At 36.2% G+C, this 21720-nt stretch overlaps 1 protein-coding gene and 1 long non-coding RNA gene across 2 annotated transcripts; one reads left to right on the plus strand and one right to left on the minus strand.

The window, feature by feature from the left end:
• Positions 1-4685: 4685 nt before the first annotated feature.
• On the plus strand, positions 4686-5481 carry LOC116182196. The gene is made up of 3 exons (XR_004147448.1): positions 4686-4815; positions 4997-5194; positions 5297-5481. It is a non-coding gene; the product is annotated as an uncharacterized LOC116182196 (long non-coding RNA).
• Positions 4779-13496, minus strand: LOC116182195. The gene is made up of 9 exons (XM_031502718.1): positions 13134-13496; positions 12704-12963; positions 10517-10882; positions 9642-10091; positions 7756-8897; positions 6079-6227; positions 5900-6025; positions 5782-5844; positions 4779-5151 (listed from the first exon to the last, which is right to left on the minus strand). Exons 1-9 carry the CDS (start codon positions 13177-13179, stop codon positions 4979-4981), a joined length of 2775 nt encoding a protein of 924 aa, XP_031358578.1. The 5' UTR covers positions 13180-13496; the 3' UTR covers positions 4779-4978.
• Between the last annotated feature and the right edge of the window lie 8224 nt (positions 13497-21720).

A 21720-nucleotide genomic window follows, 5' to 3' on the forward strand; every position in this document is an offset into this window, starting at 1 on the left:
CCGATGGCAGAAAATTATTTCCAAATCTGAGTTTAAACAAGAATTTTGACATTTGATTGGCTGCATACTGCAGTATAAAGTCAATCAAATGTCTCAATACCGGATTAAACAATAATCCTGGATTATTTATTTTTTGGGCAACTGGTCGAATAGGCTTTATTTAAATTAAGAGAAATTAATCCTAAAGTGCTGCTTAAAAGTTATACCTATTAAGATGTATCGTATTCGGTAAAATTCCCTTTCTTGATGTTTCCATCACAGTCACCATCCTGGTGTTGAAAGAAAACTGAATATTGGTTTCCAAACTAGTCTTGGTACGATCAATGTCGGAAGTTTCGAAAACTAGAATGTATGATTTTCTATTATGCATCATCACGTCATCTCATACAGGAGAGTATCGGTACCCATGTACAGCAATTTCAACTAAATTGGGTATTTTGAATATACTGAAACACGGGTTCTTTGAATCTCGATAATTCGAGAAAATGTACCGCCAAATTCTGGTTGTTCCAGAGGATCGTGCTTACCAAGCCATCCTTTGGCGTAACAACCCAGCAGAAGAGATAAAGATATATCTGCTAAATACGGTCACATACGGTCTCAAGAGTTCATCTTACTTAGCAACAAAGTGTTTACAACACTTAACCTAGTGTAACATTTCCAAATATCCGTGAGCTGCAAAAAGCATTTTAGAGGACTTTTATGTTGATGATTACATTTCGGGTTCCCATTCTCCCGAATGTGCTAGAGCTAGGCAGTTAGTTAACGAAGTCAAGGATATTTTAAGTAAAGCGCAGATTCCTTTACGCAAATTCATTTCAAATGTGCCGAATATCGTGTCTAGTAGAAATCAACATCAAGATGCATATTTCACACTTCCATCGAATTTACTTAGAATTAAATTTATGAACTTTTTTTTGTTCGAAATACAATTAATTTATGAGATCTTTCAGGCTCTTTGCGTCTTGATAATTAGTTAAGTAAAATGTTTCTTTTTGCGTTATGAGTTTACAGCTAAAGTGAGATCACGGACGGCTTAATGAACCCCCGTAAGTCATCGAGGATCCGTTTACCTAACTAAGCCAACACGACTCATGTGTGACCCCATCCATTAAGATAAGATCCAGGGCGGCTCAAATGAATCCCCGTACGTTTAAACTAGGTCACAGAGGATCCTTTGAAACCCCATAGACTGAAAACGAAGGCCAAAGAGGATTTTCTGAATCCCCGCACGTTTACAGAGGATCCGATTAAACCCCATAGGCTCGAAAGCAAGGTTATAAAGGATTCTGCGCACCCCCGCACATTTCTAGACGAGGATAAGGTCGGATTCTGCGCATCCCCATCCATAAGGAAATCTCAAGGACAAAGAGGATTCTGCGCACCCCCATTCTTTCCCTACTTACCTACATCGCCAGTTTCAGTCGATTTACTATTTCTTTACCCTGTCGTATCATTTTACGAAGAACCAGTCGGTCTTCTCTCGTACACCTCATTCCAATCCTCTTTTCTAATTGGATTTGGTAAAACACTGAACTCGCATCCAATGTTCAAAAGTACTTTAATCCTAATCCTAATAATATACTCTCTACCTTTGGTATTGGATAATAGGAAAGCAATTCATTTTTGTTTAATTCTGTGAAGCCACAACACGTTCTCAGCGATTTAAGGCACTAGGGGACGTCCGCCAACAGTGGCCATAGCAGGAACAGTGGCCACTTAAAATTAATTTCTAATAAACTTATTAATGCTTGCGCCCTCTGCACTAAAAGTGCCACACTGATGGGTAGTGTTCTACAACGAAGCTAAATGTCAATCGCACAACGCATGAAGAGACGCTTTCACCATTTGTGTTTTTGATGTGCAAAAGTAACGTTATATGTGAATTTCGTCAGTCTTTATTTTAGTAATTGGTGAGTAATTCGCCCACATTTTAATCCCTCTTGTAGCTTAATACATAGTACTTGTATAGCCATATGGAAATTGATGAGATACAATTATTTGTTTTGCTATTGCACAATTTGTTTTGCGAGGCAATTTTGATACAGTGGCCACATTGTGTATCAGCAACAGTGGCCACTGGTTTTACGAATAAAAATTGGTGGCCATTGTTCCTATCAAAACATATTCTTCTTATGCTAGAAAAAATATGCCCCGACCAAAGCCTGGAAAGACGGGAATTGGGAAAATTGCTCCAGAAATTATGAGAGCTGCCCTTCTCAGTATAAAGGAACATGGCCTTTCCGCAAAAGCCGCTGCAAAACGATATAATATACCAAGAACTACCTTAAGAAGATATCAAAAAAAATTTGAAGATGTTGAAGATGTAACCATGATCACTCATGGACTATCTCCTAATTATCAAATTAATAAGGTATTTACTTCTACTGAGGAAGACGAATTGTGCCGCTATCTCCAAATGTGCGCCAAATTACACCATGGGCTATCCCCAAAGGATGTGAGAAGGTTCGCGTATTCCTTAGCCATAGCAAACAAAAAACGCATTCCTCAATCTTGGCATGAAAACGAGATGGCCGGAAAGTACTGGATGACCGAGTTCCTTAAAAGAAATCCACTTTCTGTGCGAAAAGCTGAAGCAACCTCATTGGGACGTGCAATGGGCTTTAATAGACCTGTTGTTGAAAAATTTTTTGAAAATTTGAGGGAGGTACTTGAGAAACACAATTTTAGATCTGACAGAATCTATAACGTTGACGAAACTGCCTTGACCACAGTTCAAGAGGCGGGAAAAGTAATAGCAATGAAAGGCCAGCGACAAGTGGGTCAGATAACTTCAAATGAACGAGGAACCCTTGTTACAATGTGTGGTGCAATTAATTCTAATGGCAACAGTATTCCGCCCCTTCTTGTGTTTCCTCGTAAGTTTTTTAAGGACCACATGCTAAAAGGGGCTCCCAATGGAAGTGTTGGCGTAGCATCACCGTCAGGTTGGATGACGTCCGAGATTTTTATCCAGTGGCTTCGGCATTTCATATCTTATACCCAGCCAACGAAAGAGATGCCAATACTTCTCATAATGGACAATCACGTTAGCCATGTTTCGTACCAATGTATAAAAATAGCCAAAGAGAATCACATTACGCTATTAAGTCTGCCTCCTCACACCAGCCATAAGCTCCAGCCCCTAGACAGGGCTGTCTATGGTCCTTTAAAATCCTACTATAATAACGCCTGCCAGTCATGGTTACTGAACCATCCAGGTCAACGCATCACTATATACGACATCGCCGAAATTTTGGGTCAAATTTATAACCTTGCGTTCTCAACAAACAACTGTGTGTCGGGTTTTAAAGTAACAGGAATTTGGCCGTTTAACAGCAATGTTTTTATTGAAGATGATTTTTTGGCTGCAACAGTGACAGATTTGCCAAGCAACGAGGTAAAAGAAACAGAGTCAAGGATAACTGGCGAAAGGGAAAATTATCAAGAGGAAGAAGCAGGACCATCTCAGAAAAACTCTCAGACGCAGGAAACCAACCAACCACGAGAAGCACCACCAAATCACGGCAATCCAGAAAATGTTGAAAATAAGACCCCGCCACATCAAATTATAAGTCCCGAAGTTCTCCGTCCTTACCCCAAAGCAAAGATTGTGAACACAAATAAATCAAAAAGGCAAAAAAAAACCACAGAAATACTAACCAGCACTCCAGTGTTTAAAGAGATACAAGAACAGGAGATTGCGAAAGAACACCGAAGACAATCTTTAGTAAAGGTGAACACAAACACTAGAAGGAAGATTTATCCTGTATATTCTGAAAAGGAAAACGTAATCCCAAAAACTTCTGATAAACATCCAAGCAGTAGCAGCGAGTCTAGTGACGAAGATTTATCGCTTCCTGATTCTGACGATGTTGATTTTGCTGAAGATCCAACAGATATAAACGAAGCAACTGAAATTACAGTTGGAGGATTTGTTTTAGTTAAGTTTCCTACAAAAAAACAGGTGAAATTTTGTGCAGGCGAAGTAATTCAAATTGACTCTTTGCATAACGAATATGTGATTAACTTTTTACGTAAGCGAAATCAGAACAAGTTTTCTTTTCCTGATGTTGCTGATCAGTCGGTTGTGTCTGAAAGTGATATAATTATGTTATTACCAGCTCCAGTATCAACGGGTGGAACGGCAAGAGTTAAACGTAACCTTCAGTTTTCAGTTGATTTATCACGTTTTAATTTGTATTAATGTTTTTTTTTGCATTATCGAGTAGATATTCTGTAACATTAATTTTTTTTATTAAAATGCTTTGAATTTTGAAATATAGCATATGTCCATTGTACCTTAACTTTTGTGGCCAGTGTACCTTACAGGATTGGTACAGTGGCCACAGAAGTCATATTTTCATAATTTAAGTTTTCTTCAAAATGGGCCAGTAAATTTAAATGACAGCCGTGTGTACATGATATATGTATATATATAATATATATATATATATATATATATATATATATATATATATATATATATATATATACGTATCAGCAATACTTACTTCCCTCCATGTAAAACTTATGGCGGACCGACCTCCGGGGTACCCCACTGCATGAACCACCTACTTTTTATATATTTAGGTGGAGGGGATAATAGTGAACCAATTTCTCAAGAGAGGGGTACACATTTAGAGAAAAAAAATCCATATATATACATATATACATACCGAAAAAATCAACACCTTCTTACCTCCGTAATGTTGCAAATATTCCAACTCACTGCCCTCCAACAGTGTTGCAAGTTATTCGGAGGGAAGAACATACGAATTAGCGTAAACGCGCGGCGCGTCTACTTGTTTCTCTGTAAGTGTTACTGATATTCAATTTAGAAGTTTTGAAATATATATATTGTGAGTAAAGTATGTAATACAGTGTAAGATACATTTAAATAAAAGTATGTATACTACAAACAAATAAAATGTAACCAAAAATTATTTAGGTAGGTAGGATTAAAAATCTGTAGAATTTAGTTTTTTTGTTTCAGGATGTGTTGTATCTTTGACCTTATCACCAAAACACTTCTTGTCGAATTGGTAGCTTTAATAAAGTCATTTATTTGGGACCCAGATGGATAAGTACTTTTATTTATAAAGTCTCTAAAATGAGTCTTCAGTAAATCGATTTCTTCTGTTCTCCAACCTAAAAAAAAGGTACTGCATCTAATCAAAAATTACACTAAAAGGTAGGTTTAGTTTTAAAATTATTTCAAAGTATTGTCTTTTACTAATTTTGACATAATTGTTTGTAATACTTGTGTATGATAATCAACTTTTTTTTGTTTTAGATTTCAAAAATTTCATCTGTAGCTGAAGTAAGCACAAACGGGACATGGATTTATTTTTGAATGCTGTATGGTGTGTAAGTGGAACGAAGATGAAAATAAAAAGAAGTGTAATGTATGAATGTATATTATACATTTTTTAATCCATTTTTGTTGTTGAAAAGCTATATTAAATGGTTTGTTTGGCAGATAAATTAGTTTTAATTTTTATAGGTTTACAAGAACCTGCATAAAAAGGTCGACGGCTACAGTTATTTCAGTTCAATATGAGCGTTTCTTTGGAAGTTCAAGGTTGTGCCAAATTAAAGTTGATTTAACTTGTATTGCACTTTATTTGAACGTTCAAGGGATGCCTCAAATTAACATTGGGCTGTTATAGACCGTTCATTGTAATGTGTTTGGTCTTAATGAGATTAACTGTGATTGAAGTAATTTTGGTGGGTAGACTGTAGAGAACACTTTATTTCGTACTTGGACATCATGCTCACCTTGTCTTTTATTGAGAAGATTATTTTTCTTGTGTAAGGAGGTGTGGTTATTTTTGGTCAATGCTGAAACTTTCATTTTAATTTTAAAAACGTTAAATGAAGTAAACCGATTTAATACCATTTCTGTTGTCATCTTCTGGTACAATTGCATTTACATCCTCAACGCGCTCTACAGCAGTTGCATTTACATCCTCAACGCGCTCCACAGCAGTTGCATTTTCACTTGTAGGTGTTAGTGGCTGATCTAGAAAGATGATATAACATAACAATTATTTTAATTAGGTATGTTTTGTATACCTGGGTCATTGAAATTATCTTCAATGTACTCATTATCGGCAATTTCGATATCTGACAACGATTTTCCTTTATACTCCGACGGAACCCCTTTCTCCATCATTAATAATACCTTCACAACCTTGGCTGTCTGATATATGTCAATTGGTAACCTGAATTAATGCAATTGACAAATTGTATAAAAACAGGAACAGTCAGAAAGGACGAATCACTAAAGCCAGAAGCAATAACTCTTTAAAATTCAACCAGTACCGCGTGTGTCCCTTAATTTAAACAACGAATTTGCTTGGGAAAGTTCTCAATCGGATATGGCCAAAATAGCTTTTTTGTAATACCCTAGTTTAACTCACAGAGGATATAATGGAATCATTATACGGCAATTTAGTTGTGTGTGGTTCAGATGATGTTTTTCTTTGTCCTCTTTAACATTGCAAATTTAATGATAATGTTTTAAATATGTTTGTCGTAAATGACGTATTTTATTTAATTAATTTGTTAGTTGCCGTGCATCTATTAAGACAAAATGTGACGGGTGTAAACGTATCAGCTTGGAACGTCATTTAGAGAAAATAATTTTCTCTTTCTATTTTGGGTGCTTTACTGTAAGCAGTACAACGTGAGAAGAAGACAAAGAAGTTTTATCTTATACACAAGTGTCCAAGGTAAGGATGTTTGTCAATCACGGAGATCTCGGAAACCATAGACGATACGACGATGTCTAATAAGAGAAAAGTTGCGCAATTAAAGAGTTGTTATTATGCTAAAACAACTCGAATTTGCCGATTTGGTTTTTATTTTTGTTTTGTTTTTTGAACAGATAAAGAAAAGATAAAAAACACTCTTTGAGTTCTACAGCCTATGAGAGATTTTCAATACAATGTTTCGTTTCGGAGAAATCATCATCATCTTTATTTATAAGACGCGCAAAAAATACTTACTGTATTGAGTAGTATTTTTTATAACGAATACAACAATACGTACTTTTTTGCGAGCCATATTAAAAAAACAATGTTGATGATTTTTTTGCTACAATTGTATTAAACATTTCTCAAACGCTGATTTGTAGAGCTCAAAGAATGGAAATGAAATTTTTTTTAAATTTATTATTTAGAAAAAAAATAAAAACAAAATCGACAAATTTCAGGTTTCCCCATGATAGACATCCTTATCTTGGACACAGTGTATAAGGCCCAATTTAGTTATCTTTCTACTGGTGCCCTTATTATTTTGGAGTTAAAACGGAGATCAGGAATCACAAAAAATAGGTTTTAACTGAGACATTTCTATAATAAAAGTTATGGAGCTCTTCATATTTTGAGCCTTATATTTGTATCAGTATCGGTATAGGATTAGTCAATAATTAAATTCCCGGCTGAATTGGTTTTTTTTTATTTTTCTTTTAAGCGTTCAATTTCGGAAAATGCATTTCCAAAATGTTTAAAACTTGAAGCTAAAGCCTGAAGATGGAAATGCATTTTCCGAAATCGATCGCCTAAAAAAAATAAAAAATAAAAAATCCATTTAGCCTGTAATTTATTTATTGAATTCCCATAATGTTTCTCTACAAAACCAACTTTCCACACTGTAAAATCAAATATTTTTTGTTATTGCTACCGACGTTTTTAGCTAACTACACATTGGCGCGTAGTAACAATTCGACCAAAAGAAATTGTTACTTACTCATAGAATTCCTCATGGGTTTTTTCCGTGTGCCCCATGAATTTGGAAAACTGCTTACAGTCATTTTTGGACATGGTTAGTACCTGCATAGCAGTTGCTATGTGTTTACGTAATTTATTGCTAGAAATAGCTGCTGCATTTTGCAACTTCATTTTGGTGGTCAAGTGTCGAATCGCAACGTCGCCCTGTGCCCACTTGAGTTTGCTGTGTGGTATTGCGAACATATATTGATTGTCCACAGGAATGTATTTATGTCTGTTTTCAAGTAGTATGCTTATGAAATGTTGTAATAGTTGCGGGACTAATATCACTACAGCGCGTGAACCCTTACCGCCATTGACCACCCGTTTATACTGCCGCGTTAGCACCTTTTCGGGTTCGGATAAAGCACTCTCGAAATCTTGAAAATTGGTTTTTGTCTCCGAATTATAGTCATTGACTTTCAAGTACTGTACGTCCCCAATCCTACGTCTGTTGAAGAGAATCAGCAGCGCCAATGTGCATTGAACTAACATTTTGTATGTCACGTCTGTGTCGGTTCCTTTTAGAAATAGTTGTTCACATTCCTTGGCAAATTTTAATGTTTCCTCTCTAAATATTTTCACGTCATTAATAAACGGCACTAATAGTGGTTTCTGCCATCGTTTTTCGTTCAAATCTTTGTTAGCTACTGATGATATTTCTGTGTTCCATCTAGACTCGACCAGTTTTTTAAAATTCTTTATATCTTGCCGCCAAGATCGGGATTCATCCGGCGAACTGCATTTAAAACCTTTGCTACCTTTTAATACTAAATGAATTAGTTCATCAGATACAGTTTTTAATGATGTGCCCATGTGCATTGCTATGCTGGGTGATTGAAAGGATTTTTTAATTGGATCAAAACCAGAAATGTTTCTGGTGGCCAATACTACGTTGTCAAACTTTTCTGGGTGAAGTAAATCCTTAAAAGAGACACTATCATCATTAACTATCGTTCTATATGCGATTAACAATCGCGCTAATTCTCTAATCTTACTACTGCAACTATATTCCTTCCTTTCTCTTTTTTGAGACTTTAAATACGATTCACCGTAGTGCACTATTAAAAGGTCTTTTTTCGCCACAAAGGATATTTGATCGCCCCTCATCATGTTGAAAACCTAAAAATAAATTCCGTCTAAACATTTATTCAACATCGACTTTCTAACACATCAATAGATATCATGGTGTTAGGAGAAGATCTATTGCCATTGAGAATTGTGCGCAATATTGTATCCTGATGATTCCCCATGCTATTTGGTTCAACTGGTAGAATGCAGAAAATTACTTAAAGTGATTAGTTTGGGCACAAGTCATGCCCAATAAGACCGACAAAAGTAATTAGTTAAAGTTGTGTACAGGCTTTATAGTAATTCAACCGGTTTAACCGAGTTGGTAGATTTTCCTATGGTTACAATAAATTTCGACGATTGTTTCTATGGTGATCCGTGATTGTTACCAATTTGGTTAAAACGGTTGCATTATTGTAAATCCCCTATGTGACCAAAAGCCGCTTGTCTTACTTAGTTAAAAATAATGTTGTATTAAACGTCACGTTCGATAATATTGCAAACATCAACTTTTGGCAACGTGACGTTCAATAACTATTGTAGACTAAGATATACGGATTTTTTGTTGTTGCATAAACAACTACCAATTTTTTTTTATGTCGGTGCCAATCTATAAATATGTATCATTTACAGACCATCTAACCTTATAGCATATCATAAAATGTAGGTATCTTCCGCATACAGTGCGTTTAGATGAGACGGTCACCTCAATGTTTCCTTTTATCTATCCAATAAAAGAGTTATTGAGGTGACTTTCTGATCTATAGAACGGACTCCTAAGTAAGTACATCTTACCTTTTCTTTTACTTCTAATTTGGAAATGGCATCAGTGGGGTCGAGAGCGCATGCCACGACCGTCTGTGATTGCGAGACATAACTGGATTTATAGTTTATGTTATTAGTTGACACCTTCTTGTGAGCACAAGATTTGACATGTCGCATTAAAAATTTTTTTGTATATACAGCTTTACAGAACACACACGGATAGTATTCTATATTTTCTTTCTCAGCTGTTTGTTTCTTTGGGCGAATAGTCCCCTTCAAATATAGATTGAAATTAGACTCGTTGCGAAGCAAACTTAATGCATGTTTTCGTTCTTTGCATTTGGCTGGAAATTTCAAAATATTCTGTACTTCCGTTTCATGGTTATGTTTTCTAGTTAAATGTCTTACAAAATTTCTTGAGGTCACATCTTCATCGCAAAATTTACACGAAACGGGCTTATTCCTATAATCGTTCTTCTTCTAAAAAATTATCAGTGAGGTAAGTACTCATAAATGTAAAGAAAGAGAGTTCGACAAATAATGCCATTAGCGCCAAAGATGAGACCTATATCATCAGCTTTTGAAGTAATTTTCAGAGTTCTTTAGTTCCTACTATATCTAAATACGCAAATAAGAAAGATGGTACCTAGTCATTTAAAACCATCCACAAAATGTTATAGTTAGGTTCATCTTTCATGCAAATGACTACAATTGTCTTCATGCAAATGGCTACAATTGTCTGCAACCAACATATAAGTTACGGTAATTAACGCGATATGAAAACATGCCATATGATCAAATTCTCTACAATAGTTAGCAGCTTAATTTGAAACACACTGTATACACATGTTTTCATTTGTTTTTACATTTTTAAAATTATTGACGTATGAATATGGTCAGCTCACCTGTTGTCTTAATTTATCCGAGAGAGGTCTTACATTCTCAAAATTTGCCACAGTTTCGGTCAAAATTTGTTTTTGAACAGTCTCGCCGTTTAAACTGTCATTATCCGAAGAACCTATTGTACTAGTGTCAGAAGAATCGCTTCCCTCAGCTTCAATAGCAAAATCCTTATCTCTGCTATCGTCACTAAAGTCACTGTTACTCCCCAAAGTTTGAATCACATCCAAATTGCTAGATGTTCCCTCATCAAAATAGTATGGGTCGGTAGTATTTCCAATGGGCACTACCGTCAAATATGTACTATTTTTATTTGAAATGATGGGAGATACGTCGTTTGTAATTGTGGGAAATAAGTTTCTATAATGTTCCTAAAATTTATAAATGCCTAAAATTAGTAAAATCGTATTAAGTCGAATATCCACTTAAAACATTTACTGCGAATTCCTTTTTATTCTGTATTCTAATAAGCGATTCTTCAATGGTAATACGTTTGAGTACGTTTTTAATTTTTAGTACGGAATTCTAACCTTCAAAGACATGTCAAGCCCTCTATTCACCTTTATGCGGCCAAGTACGGTAAAACCCCTTAAACGAATAAACACATTAGAGTTATATTCATATTTAGGATCTTCCTTTCTTATCACAGCGTTTCCCCCCAACTCCGTTTTGGTATCACCCGCCGAAACGGGGGATTCGTGCCAAAACAGATAATTTAATATTTGGTGTTTAGGATATTACGTTTTCGCATTTAAAGTTCTGACTCCGCCACCTGAAAGATCTCATCGAGAACCTCCAGTTTGCCATTGTCGGTACCCACTTCCACTTCACTCGCAACTCGCGTTTGAAGATTTGACTCCACCATCAGTAAGATTATGTCGAGAGCTACCACATTCTCTTTGTCAGTATCCACTTCCGACGCCCCGTTCACATGCAATTCGCGTTTGAAGATTTGACTCCGGCATCAGTAAGATCGTGTGGAAAACTACCACATTCTCTTTGTCAGTACCCACTTCCGACGCCCCGTTCACCCGCAATTCGCGGTTTGAAGATTTGACTCCGCCACCAGTAAGATCGTGTGGACAACTACCATATTCTCTTTGCCAGTACCCACTACCGACGACCCGTTCACAAGCAATTCGCGTTTGAAGATTCGACTCCGCCATCAGTAAGACCGTGTCGAGAGTTTCAACATTCTCTTTGTCAGTACCCATTTCCGACGCCCCGTTCACGCGCAATTCTCGTTTAAAGATTTGACTCCACCATCAGTAAGATTATGTCGAGAGCTACCACATTTTCTTTGTCAGTATCCACTTCCGACGCCCCGTTCACATGCAATTCGCGTTTGAAGATTTGACTCCGGCATCAGTAAGATCGTGTGGAAACTTTGTCAGTACCCACTTCCGACGCCCCGTTCACCCGCAATTCGCGTTTGAAGATTTGACTCCGCCACCAGTAAGATCGTGTGGACAACTACCATATTCTCTTTGCCAGTACCCACTACCGACGACCCGTTCACAAGCAATTCGCGTTTGAAGATTCGACTCCGCCATCAGTAAGACCGTGTCGAGAGTTTCAACATTCTCTTTGTCGGTACCCATTTCCGACGCCCCGTTCACGCGCAATTCGCGTTTGAAGATTTGACTCCACCATCAGTAAGATTATGTCGAGAGCTACCACATTCTCTTTGTCAGTATCCACTTCCGACGCCCCGTTCACATGCAATTCGCGTTTGAAGATTTGACTCCGGCATCAGTAAGATCGTGTGGAAAACTACCACATTCTCTTTGTCGGTACCCATTTCCGACGCCCCGTTCACGCGCAATTCGCGTTTAAAGATTTGACTCTACCATCAGTAAGATCGTGTCGAGAGCTACCACATTCTCTTTGTCAGTACCCACTTCCGACGCCCCTTTTACCCGCAATTCGCGTTTGAAGATTTGACTCTACCATCAGTAATTGATAAAACTATAACTTTTCTATAATTTAGTCCTTTCGAGCCTTGACATGCCAATGTTAATTAAATGTTTTAAGGGTCTCAATATAATAGTTCATCTTAACAACGTAACCCACAAAACACAAAATTTTATTTACAACTGCTTCAAATTAAACATTTAACCCGTTGAGAACCGCAAAGAAACAGTTGTAGATAAAAACATTAACAGTAATTTTTTCTATGTAAATCTAGATACCTCTGTACAAATAGACTGGCTAGAACCGGTAGTATTGGAAATAATACTACAAGTACAGCTAGAGTCGCCTGGGCAATTTGCACATAAACTTGGTGGTGGTAAACCATCATTTTGGCAATTCACTTCGATTAAGGATTGTGTATATTCTTTGGGGTCCTGTTGAATTAGAGCATTTCGATCACATAATTGATTCTCTTGGTCTGAACTCCTCTTGTCGCCAAAAACGCATTCATTAGTTAACTTCGCGTTGTTTAAGTCAGCTAAAAGAATTAACAAATAGTTTGGAAATATCAAATAAAATTAACTGGATTCCCACTCAAAAGATTTTTGAACAATTATAAACGCGGGAAATAAATACTACGTCATCAACAACGTAAATGAAACGTGATATTTTAAAATATTCGTAGTTTAAATATTTCAATTAACTTACGAGTGTCTTGGGCCATCTTTAACATCAACAACGCTCTTCGGCTCATTGTAAACTCCAGAGAAACAAAAAAAAGAAAAATTACAAAAATAACAACACATGCACTGCGAGCACACTCCAAAACTAAATGAATGCGGTGTCGTCAAGTCTATGAGGGAACAAACACTTGTAATTAACAATATATAGCACGGAGGGAAGTATGTGCGATGAATGCCTACTTGAATAGCGCTACTAGCGCCAACGGCGAGAGCGTGAACAAAGTGATGAAAAATATGATTATATATGGTCAAAGTGACCTCCACATAAATTTTCAGTATGCGATAGGTATCACCCTCTAGTAGCCCAAAACAAGATCACAATGGGAAAACCTTGTTCCCTCCGGATTCGGAGGGAAGTCGGGTATATAAGAGGGAACTACGCTTAATATGTTTATATTTCGGAGGGAACAAAGTATAGTTTTTAAGTATATATATATATATATATATATATATATATATATATATATATATATATCGCGTTCATTTTTCAGTTGGTAATTAGAAATCTACCCGTGGTTGGAAGATTTGCTTTCTGCGTTGTCCACCACTAGGTGGCGTCACTGGTGTCGTTGGCGCACATTCTTGTGGCGCGAATTTATGAACCGTCACACTACTATTCTTGGGCGTCGGGAATAAATATTGTAGCATATGTGCCCGATCTGTAAATTAAAACGAAACTGTACCTCACTGAACATGTTCGTTTGGACAGCGTCGCCGAGCGCAATGGAAGCAAATATTATAATCGACGTTTTCGTGAATCGTATTAAAATGTACAATGTAAGCTACAAAAAATTTATTGGTGATGGCGATACGTCTTGTCTTCGCAAAAATCAGACGAGTAGACTGAGAGATAACGACAGATTTTGTGCGAAAATTTGTAATAAACTCTTGTCACCGCACAAAATCTATCGTTATCTTTTGGTCTAAAGCCATAAGGGGCTTAGAAGTAATTGTTGTCAATTATGTACTATATTAAGACTTTACAGCGATTTAGGTTCAAAAGATCGAATCGAACTCAACCGCATTATAAAAAAGGGCATCACGTGCACGAAAAAAAATATATCAGTGCGGTGTAGTGAATGTGAAAGGTCTGCAATTTTGAATTGATAACATCCAGCTTACCGTAAGTTAATAGTTTGTTTTAGTGTTATCTTTCATAAAATAAGGAATTAGTCATATTGTATGGTGTTGATTACGATTATAGTTATTTATTTTGTTATTTGATTACTATTTCTAAATAACTGCAATATCAAAGTTTCTTACTGTACCCATATGAGTACAATGGGCTAATCCGAAAAAAAAGAGTTTACTAATATTTTTATGCTTTCTTCAAATGGATTCAGCAATCGCCTAGAACTCCTCAAAAATGATGTAGGTGGCTCCACCGCTGTTGAAATTTTTGAAAAATTTTAAAGCACAGAAGTATATAATCTTATTGTGATTTATGGGAGGCGTAGACATGCTTGTTCAACACATCAATAATTATCGTGTTAGCATCAAAGGTAAAAAAAATGGTGGTGGGTTCTCTTTAGTGTCAGTTGTGAATGCTAGGCGAATTCATCTGTTGACTTCAAATTTGAGTTACTGGACTTTTTGCGTCAAATTGCAGGCACTTACCTATATTGCCACGACAAATCAAGTTTCAATGACGTGGCAAAAAAAGACCATCTGGTTCTGTTCCGCCGAGTGTCGTAAAACATGAAGGAGGATATTTTCTGAGCAAGCTTGACAAACAACTTAGGTGTGTTCAGTGCCATCAAAGAGCAAGGCGATCTTGCGACAAGTGTACAGTGACTTTACACCGTAAAAAACTAGTTGTTGGAGGAACTAAAATTTATAGTCCCAGGAGGTTCACTCGTATTTGCAGTAGAATTTACATTTGCTTTGACGTCAAATTGTACTATAATATTGGTGTTTCTGTAACTTATATTGTTAAATAAGCCATAATCGTTTTGTTAACTTGTCAATTAGTTTGTGTAGCAGCAAATTTATTTTGTAGTCATTTTAACAACCTGCAATTGCTACCCCAGTATTTCAAATTGTTAATTTTACAAGGACTTCGTTCGTGCTCAACAAAAGAATGATGTCAACTATTGTACCACTTCTTTGTACAATTTCACTATCTTTCAGTTGTTACAATTTACTAGAGTTTTTTTTGCACAAATGTTTTGTTCGATTATCACATTCCTTTAGTAACAAATTTGTGTTTTAATTTAGGAGATTTTTGGCCAGGTATAGAATAGACTATTCAATTCATCTAACATTTGTCACATTTCAACCAGTGAAATGTCTCGATTTCAAATTGCTGCGCCAATGGGAACGAATTATAGTGATAATTGCACGTGTGGCATAGCGATAATTTCACGTGTGGTATTTCAGCGACAATTCATGCGATTATTCAATGACATTTGTCAAACTTCCACCAGTGAAATGACGCGAAATTTTGTCGTATTAACCGGAACATTCTTCTTAGTTTGTTAATCAATTTCGACAACCGACTTATCATCACCACATCTTTTAATTTAATCACTCATAACGAATTAGCTTGGAGCACAAAAGTTCGAATAGAATCAATAGCAAAATGAAAAGCAACTTCCATAATTTATTTTGACGTTTATTGTTGTCATGGAAATACATTCGCGTGGGTAATTATGCTTAATTTTTCTTTTGATTCATTGAATAGTCCTCCGAATACCATTCGTAGTCGAAGTATTTGTAGATTATTTTTGAGCTGCTGCTCCACTCATGCTAGTTACGCTTTTATCAGCGTAACTAGCATTCGTGACAGCACCTCAAAAATATTCGACAATACTTCGACTACTTATGGTAGTAGTTATGGTCCTCCCAACGGAGGAAATTTCCAAAAAAATGTTTCTAGAAAATCTGGACGAATTGGTGCTCATTCGACGTCTCCAAATTCTATCTCTCTTCCATCAATTTCTGGGAATAATCTATATGCTAGAAAAAGAAAATACATAAGATTCTAAGCCATCAGGTATAGCACTGCACTATTTGAGGATTCTCCCAGGTATATGGCGATCAAGCTATTCTACCATCTCCCACAAGAACTGCGAACACTTACATCAGCAAATAAATTTAATACTCAAGCTAGAACATTCTTCGTTAATAATCCATACCACCGGGTGAACGAATACCTCCAAGGCCTGCGCGACGGCGAATTATTGTAATTTATGTTGTTAGTTCAATTTATATTGCCTGTTTGTAATTTTATACCTTATCTTATCATATGCTGTGACAACCCAATATTACTTTGTAATCGGTATGGGGATAAATAAACCTAAACTAAACTACTTATCTTATTGATATGTCGAATAAACAAAACACACAAAGGCGAAATGACACAATCTTCGAACTACACAGAGACTGATTGAATGAATTAAAATGAAAATTACGAATCAGTTCAGAACAAAGCAAATATTTAGTATGCAGAACAATTTGAAGTCAACACACGTCGACATTTAGTAAAAGGTAACAATAAGATCTTTTTCGTACTTCCGGGACTAAAGTAAGAACTTCACTCCTTTATGACAAGTACTGAAGTGTCACTTTTTGTCCCGCCGGGATTAAATTTAGACGAAAATCCCGGAAGGATGAAATTACTAACAAGGCAATTTCAGTAGGTTCTTCCACATTTTGTATGCGGCACTACTTCTTAAACGCATCGTACTGCTGCTCATATAGTTTTTTGGATTTCAGTGGTATCAATTCTATACCTAGTTTGGCTGCTTTTTCAATATCAAATACACCTTTGTCACCCACCACTAAAATTATGACACTAGCAATGACAGTTTCCAAATTATTTTTGTTACCATAGCATAGGGATTGTCATACCAACGCAACGTTCCTATGGTAACTTGTTAAGCAGCAATGTTTTTAAAGAACCCGTTCTCTAACTCCATACATATTAGCCCAGTCAATAAAACTTTTTTGTCGCAACTAATTAGTGGAAAGGTGGATTTTTTATATGTGATACACCTTATGAGACATGTATTTCCCCAAAAGTCCCCGCCTCTCCCCTTTGAGCTTTCCTCCCCAGCCCCCCTCAAAGGTAGAAAAAACAGAGTTTTCATATATTGATTGTAGAATGCTTATTATTTATGCCAGAGTGATAATTTTTTCTTAAATTGTTCATAAATAGATGCTCTACAGTATTTGTTTTAAAAACATTTTTATGAAACCTTTGGTTTTTCAGATATACCACTAAAAAGTGAAAAAAACTGAAATTTTTAGTAAAATACTTTTGTTTTTGTTCTGCAAATTTGTAATTGTAAGATTAAGTAAAAATGTAATATATAACACATGTAGCACACCTTTTAAGCTTTAAAAATATATAGTACACCAGTCTTATGATTGTACTGGCGTACAACAGAGCACCGCTTAAGAGAGCGCGTGCGTGCAGCTCGAACGCTCCCGCCGCACGTCATGATTTCAAAAATCCACTTAAGCTCCTACATTATATTACATCTTAAAGCCACCCTCTCACTTGGATTGTTTTTTTTTTATTTATTTGTCTGATTCGCATCACGGACCACCCACCCACCACACTCAAATGAACATTTGTACAGTTTTATTTACAGAAAGATTATAGTTAGGTACATATTCTTCTATTTACTTACAATATTTACAAATATTTGATTGCTCACCAAGGACACCTTTACCTTTTACAAGGTAGCTAAGTCGTCTGCATCTTCATCGAGGTTTGGAGAGTTAAAACACGACAGTCCGTTGCAATTGTCGCACATTGCAGAACAGTTAACTCCCGATTTCTGCATTTGCAGTAATCTCCGCATGTTTTTTTGCAAGAGCATGAGATTAGATACAGTAAGTTATTAGGGGCAAATGGCTCTGTGTTCGGATCAGGACTTAAAGCCTTTTTTGTCATTCCATTTTCTCTCACAGTAGCGTACTTCCAACCCCATTCCGTTGGATTAAGTTTATTTTCTATCCAAAATTGACTTTGAAGATAAACTCTCAACAAATGTTGATGAGCTGCACTCGAGGTTGGAGGTAGTTTTACTAGGTCGAAGTTGGATCTGACTGAGCTGACAAAGCAAAAAAGTTATCACTCTGTTATCAATACTAAGCATTCTACAGTCAATATATGAAAAGTCTGTTTTTTCTACCTTTGAGGGAGCTGGGGGGGAAAGCTCAAAGGGGAGAGGCGGGGACTTTTGGGAAAATACTTGTCTCTTAAGGTAGTATCACATATAAAAAATCCAGCTTTCCACTAAGTAATTAGTTGCGACAAATGGTAATTTTAGGCCTTTATTTACTGGGCTATATTAAGTGTTTCGGTTTCGGAAGTACGAAAAATATCGTATATACCTTGCGACTGAAGTAGTGGTCTTAATCCCTCAGGTAAATTATAAACTTTACCTTCGGGATTAAAAGTTACTACTTCAGTCCGGCGGTATATAATATACTATTGTCAAAATTGAACTTTAATATTTGTTAGGTTTCCAAATTTATTTTGCGAAATCGACATTAAGCTTTTTTTCATCGATGGCTGTGAGGGAGATGTCAAGTTAACAGAAATAATAGTATTTTACATTATTAGCCAGGTAAGTGAGTTTTTACTGGCGATAGGAGAAGTTGACTGGCGAGCCGTCAGGCGAGTCTGTCATCTAGAGCCAGTAAAAACTATTACCTGGCGTATAATGTACAATATTTTATTTGTTACTCATTTGTAAACAATAGTAAACGTAAATAATTAGTTCTTAAATTGATCTCGAAGAAATGTCTAAAATATCATGTTATCCATGTAACAGAGACTTCGCATTAATTCTGGCCAATGAAATGACTAGATTACTAACTTGTAAAATTTTTACAGGTCTGCTGTCAGTTTTACAGGTCTGCTGTCAGTTTTACAAGTCAGTAGCGTTTAAACATGACGTTTACCCGTTTGCGTTTTGTCTTGTTAATCAACGTTTACAACTGAGTAACAAATAAAAAGTTTGTATTGACTAAAATTTAATGTGTATTAACGTTTTGCTAAAAGGGGCAATACATTTTTTACTGTGTATGCTTAGAAAGAAATTGTTTTGAACTTTATCATTAGTAAAATTGCGTCAGTGTTAAAGTTTTTATTTGTTACTCAGTTGTAAACGTTGATTAACAAGACAAAACGCAAACGGGTAAACGTCATGTTTAAACGCTACTGACTTGTAAAACTGACAGCAGACCTGTAAAACTGACAGCAGACCTGTAAAAATTTTACAAGTTAGTAATCTAGTAATTTCATTGGCCAGAATTAATGCGAAGTCTCTGTTACATGGATAACATGATATTTTAGACATTTCTTCAAGATCAATTTAAGAACTAATTATTTACGTTTACTATTGTTTACAAATGAGTGACAAATAAAATATTGTACATTATACGCCAGGTAATAGTTTTTACTGGCTCTAGCAGATGACAGGCTCGCCTAACGGCTCGCCAGTCAACTTCTCCTATCGTCAGTAAAAACTCACTTACCTGGCTAATAATGTAAAATACTATATGGTTCTAATAGGAGAGCTTTTCTTAATATTCGGAAAACTCGACACGATGCGGTTGCCGACGACCTTTTCAACTACTCTTTGCTCGACAAAACAATGCAAAAACACACTTCTCTCCCGGGCGGAGGAGTAGGATATGGGAAATTCAATTGCTTCTGCTCCAATCGCTCGTATAACATGTTTGCCATCAATAGCTCCTGCACAGTGTGCTGGGAAGTTGTCAAAACACTTTCTTCCAATTTTAAATATTTTCATGCGGACTAACAGGGATTATTACAATACAGCATGCAATTTGCCCAATTATATGATCCACAGCGTTTTCAAACAAATTCTTCTCCACATTATCGATTGTCCAGCTTCTCTCATTCTGTGACACCACGGCAAATCCAAACCTTTCACAGCAGAACCAATTCCAACCTGCCGTTCACAATACTCAACTAAATCACAAGATGCACAGCAATCCCAAACGGACACGAATACCTTTGATGGAAGCTGGGGAAATGAAAATCAGACACTGGTTGCAAGTTCTACAGAACATTTAATCGAGGCATTGGGAACATTAAATTTACACAGAAATGATAACCTGTCTTGTATTTCTTTGTCTGTGAAAAAAATAAGCACGAAAAAATATAACCCATAAAAAATATGTGGTTATGCGCCTTTGTAACTGATCTATAATCTTTAAATGTTTACAACAGCTTGGTTTGATGAGCACAAAATTTTAAATTAGCAACACGCAAAAGCCATTTTGATAATCTAATTATGGAAAAATCAGCCCTCAAATCTATCTGTTTACAACCTGTTATTTAATGCCAAGAAGTACTTAAAAGACTTATTGCACTGAATGCGAGGAGTGCTGAGATGCTGATAATTCGTAATCTCTTTAACTGTTAGGGTAGATAAAGTGAAACGAATCATTGTGCATTCCAATGAGATCTGTCATTCTTATTAAAGGGGTGCGACGCTCGAAATAAAATGAAGTTCACGAACAGAATACAATATTGTTCCCATGAAATCGACACGATAACCTAAGATTGCTATTGTGGACGTCTAAATTATAAATAAATTGCCAGAATTTTTATATTATACACGACGATACAGGGAAACTAGTGAAAGCTAATTCACTCGTGAATTAACATCTTTCACTCGATGGTTAAAACATCCCCTAATCGTCTTGTAAAATAAATATTATTTTATAGCAAATGTGCAAAATATTTTACCTCTTACAGCCACCCCAGAATGCTGGGGGGAATGATCCAAAGGTCGATTTCCTACATTATTATAGGTAATTTAAGGCATGTCAATTTGGTAAATTGTTAGGTGCCAAGCCTCAAATTTCAAAAGCAATATTGTTGAATTGTTTTAGGAATGCCAGTACTAATACCAATACTTAAACTTGGGAATCTTCCTTTTTCAAATTCCGAGTGTTCGTTCTATTGGGTTTCGTAATGTTGCGCTGGGGTAGAACAGTTATCCAAAGGAGTTAGTAAATAAGGTAAATTACGTGGGTATCCACTGTAGTTTCTGCTGCTTCAAATTTCAAATTTAATATGGGAATTATTAAAAATTTAGGTACACCTATCATGTGAACTTGAGTATCAGGAAAGCGAATATAATTTCGTCGTAATGCAGCTATGGTATAGCCGAGCAGTACTATTTTTGCACATATCGATTTATGAATATCGCCCCCATGGTTGCTTAAAATCGAAGAGTTATCAGGAGTTGCTGCAAAAGGAATATTAGAAGATTTAGTATCGTAGTTCGGCATTACCTGTTTGTATGGAGATAGATAGATATGGGATACCATTCAGGGGATATGCTGTTTCGGAGTTACACGTCTTCATGCCATATGTGTCTGGCTTTGATGGCATATACTGAATGAATGGGCATCAACCCCTGAATGGAACGAGTTGCTCGTCTCGAAACGGCGCAAACTTACGATTTCTGCTTTCATTTCTACTTTCTTTGTCATCAAATCGCATGAATCTCATGACACAATTTAAATCTCGACAATCCCATAGTAGCTCTAAAAAT

Source organism: Photinus pyralis, unplaced genomic scaffold, assembly GCF_008802855.1.
Source record: "Photinus pyralis isolate 1611_PpyrPB1 unplaced genomic scaffold, Ppyr1.3 Ppyr1.4_unclustered_Scaffold4123, whole genome shotgun sequence".
NCBI classification, from domain to species: domain Eukaryota; kingdom Metazoa; phylum Arthropoda; class Insecta; order Coleoptera; family Lampyridae; genus Photinus; species Photinus pyralis.

Bases quoted from the DNA above. Each gene is read 5' to 3' on its own strand.
- LOC116182195 (XM_031502718.1), bottom strand. From the start codon at position 13,179: ATGAGCCGAAGAGCGTTGTTGATGTTAAAGATGGCCCAAGACACTC. The intron at 10,883-12,703 runs GTATCTAGATTT...TATAAATTTTAG, and splicing joins GCCAGTCTATTTGTACAGAG to GAACATTATAGAAACTTATT. The intron at 6,228-7,755 runs GTAAGTAACAAT...GCATTAATTCAG, and splicing joins ACCCATGAGGAATTCTATGA to GTTACCAATTGACATATATC.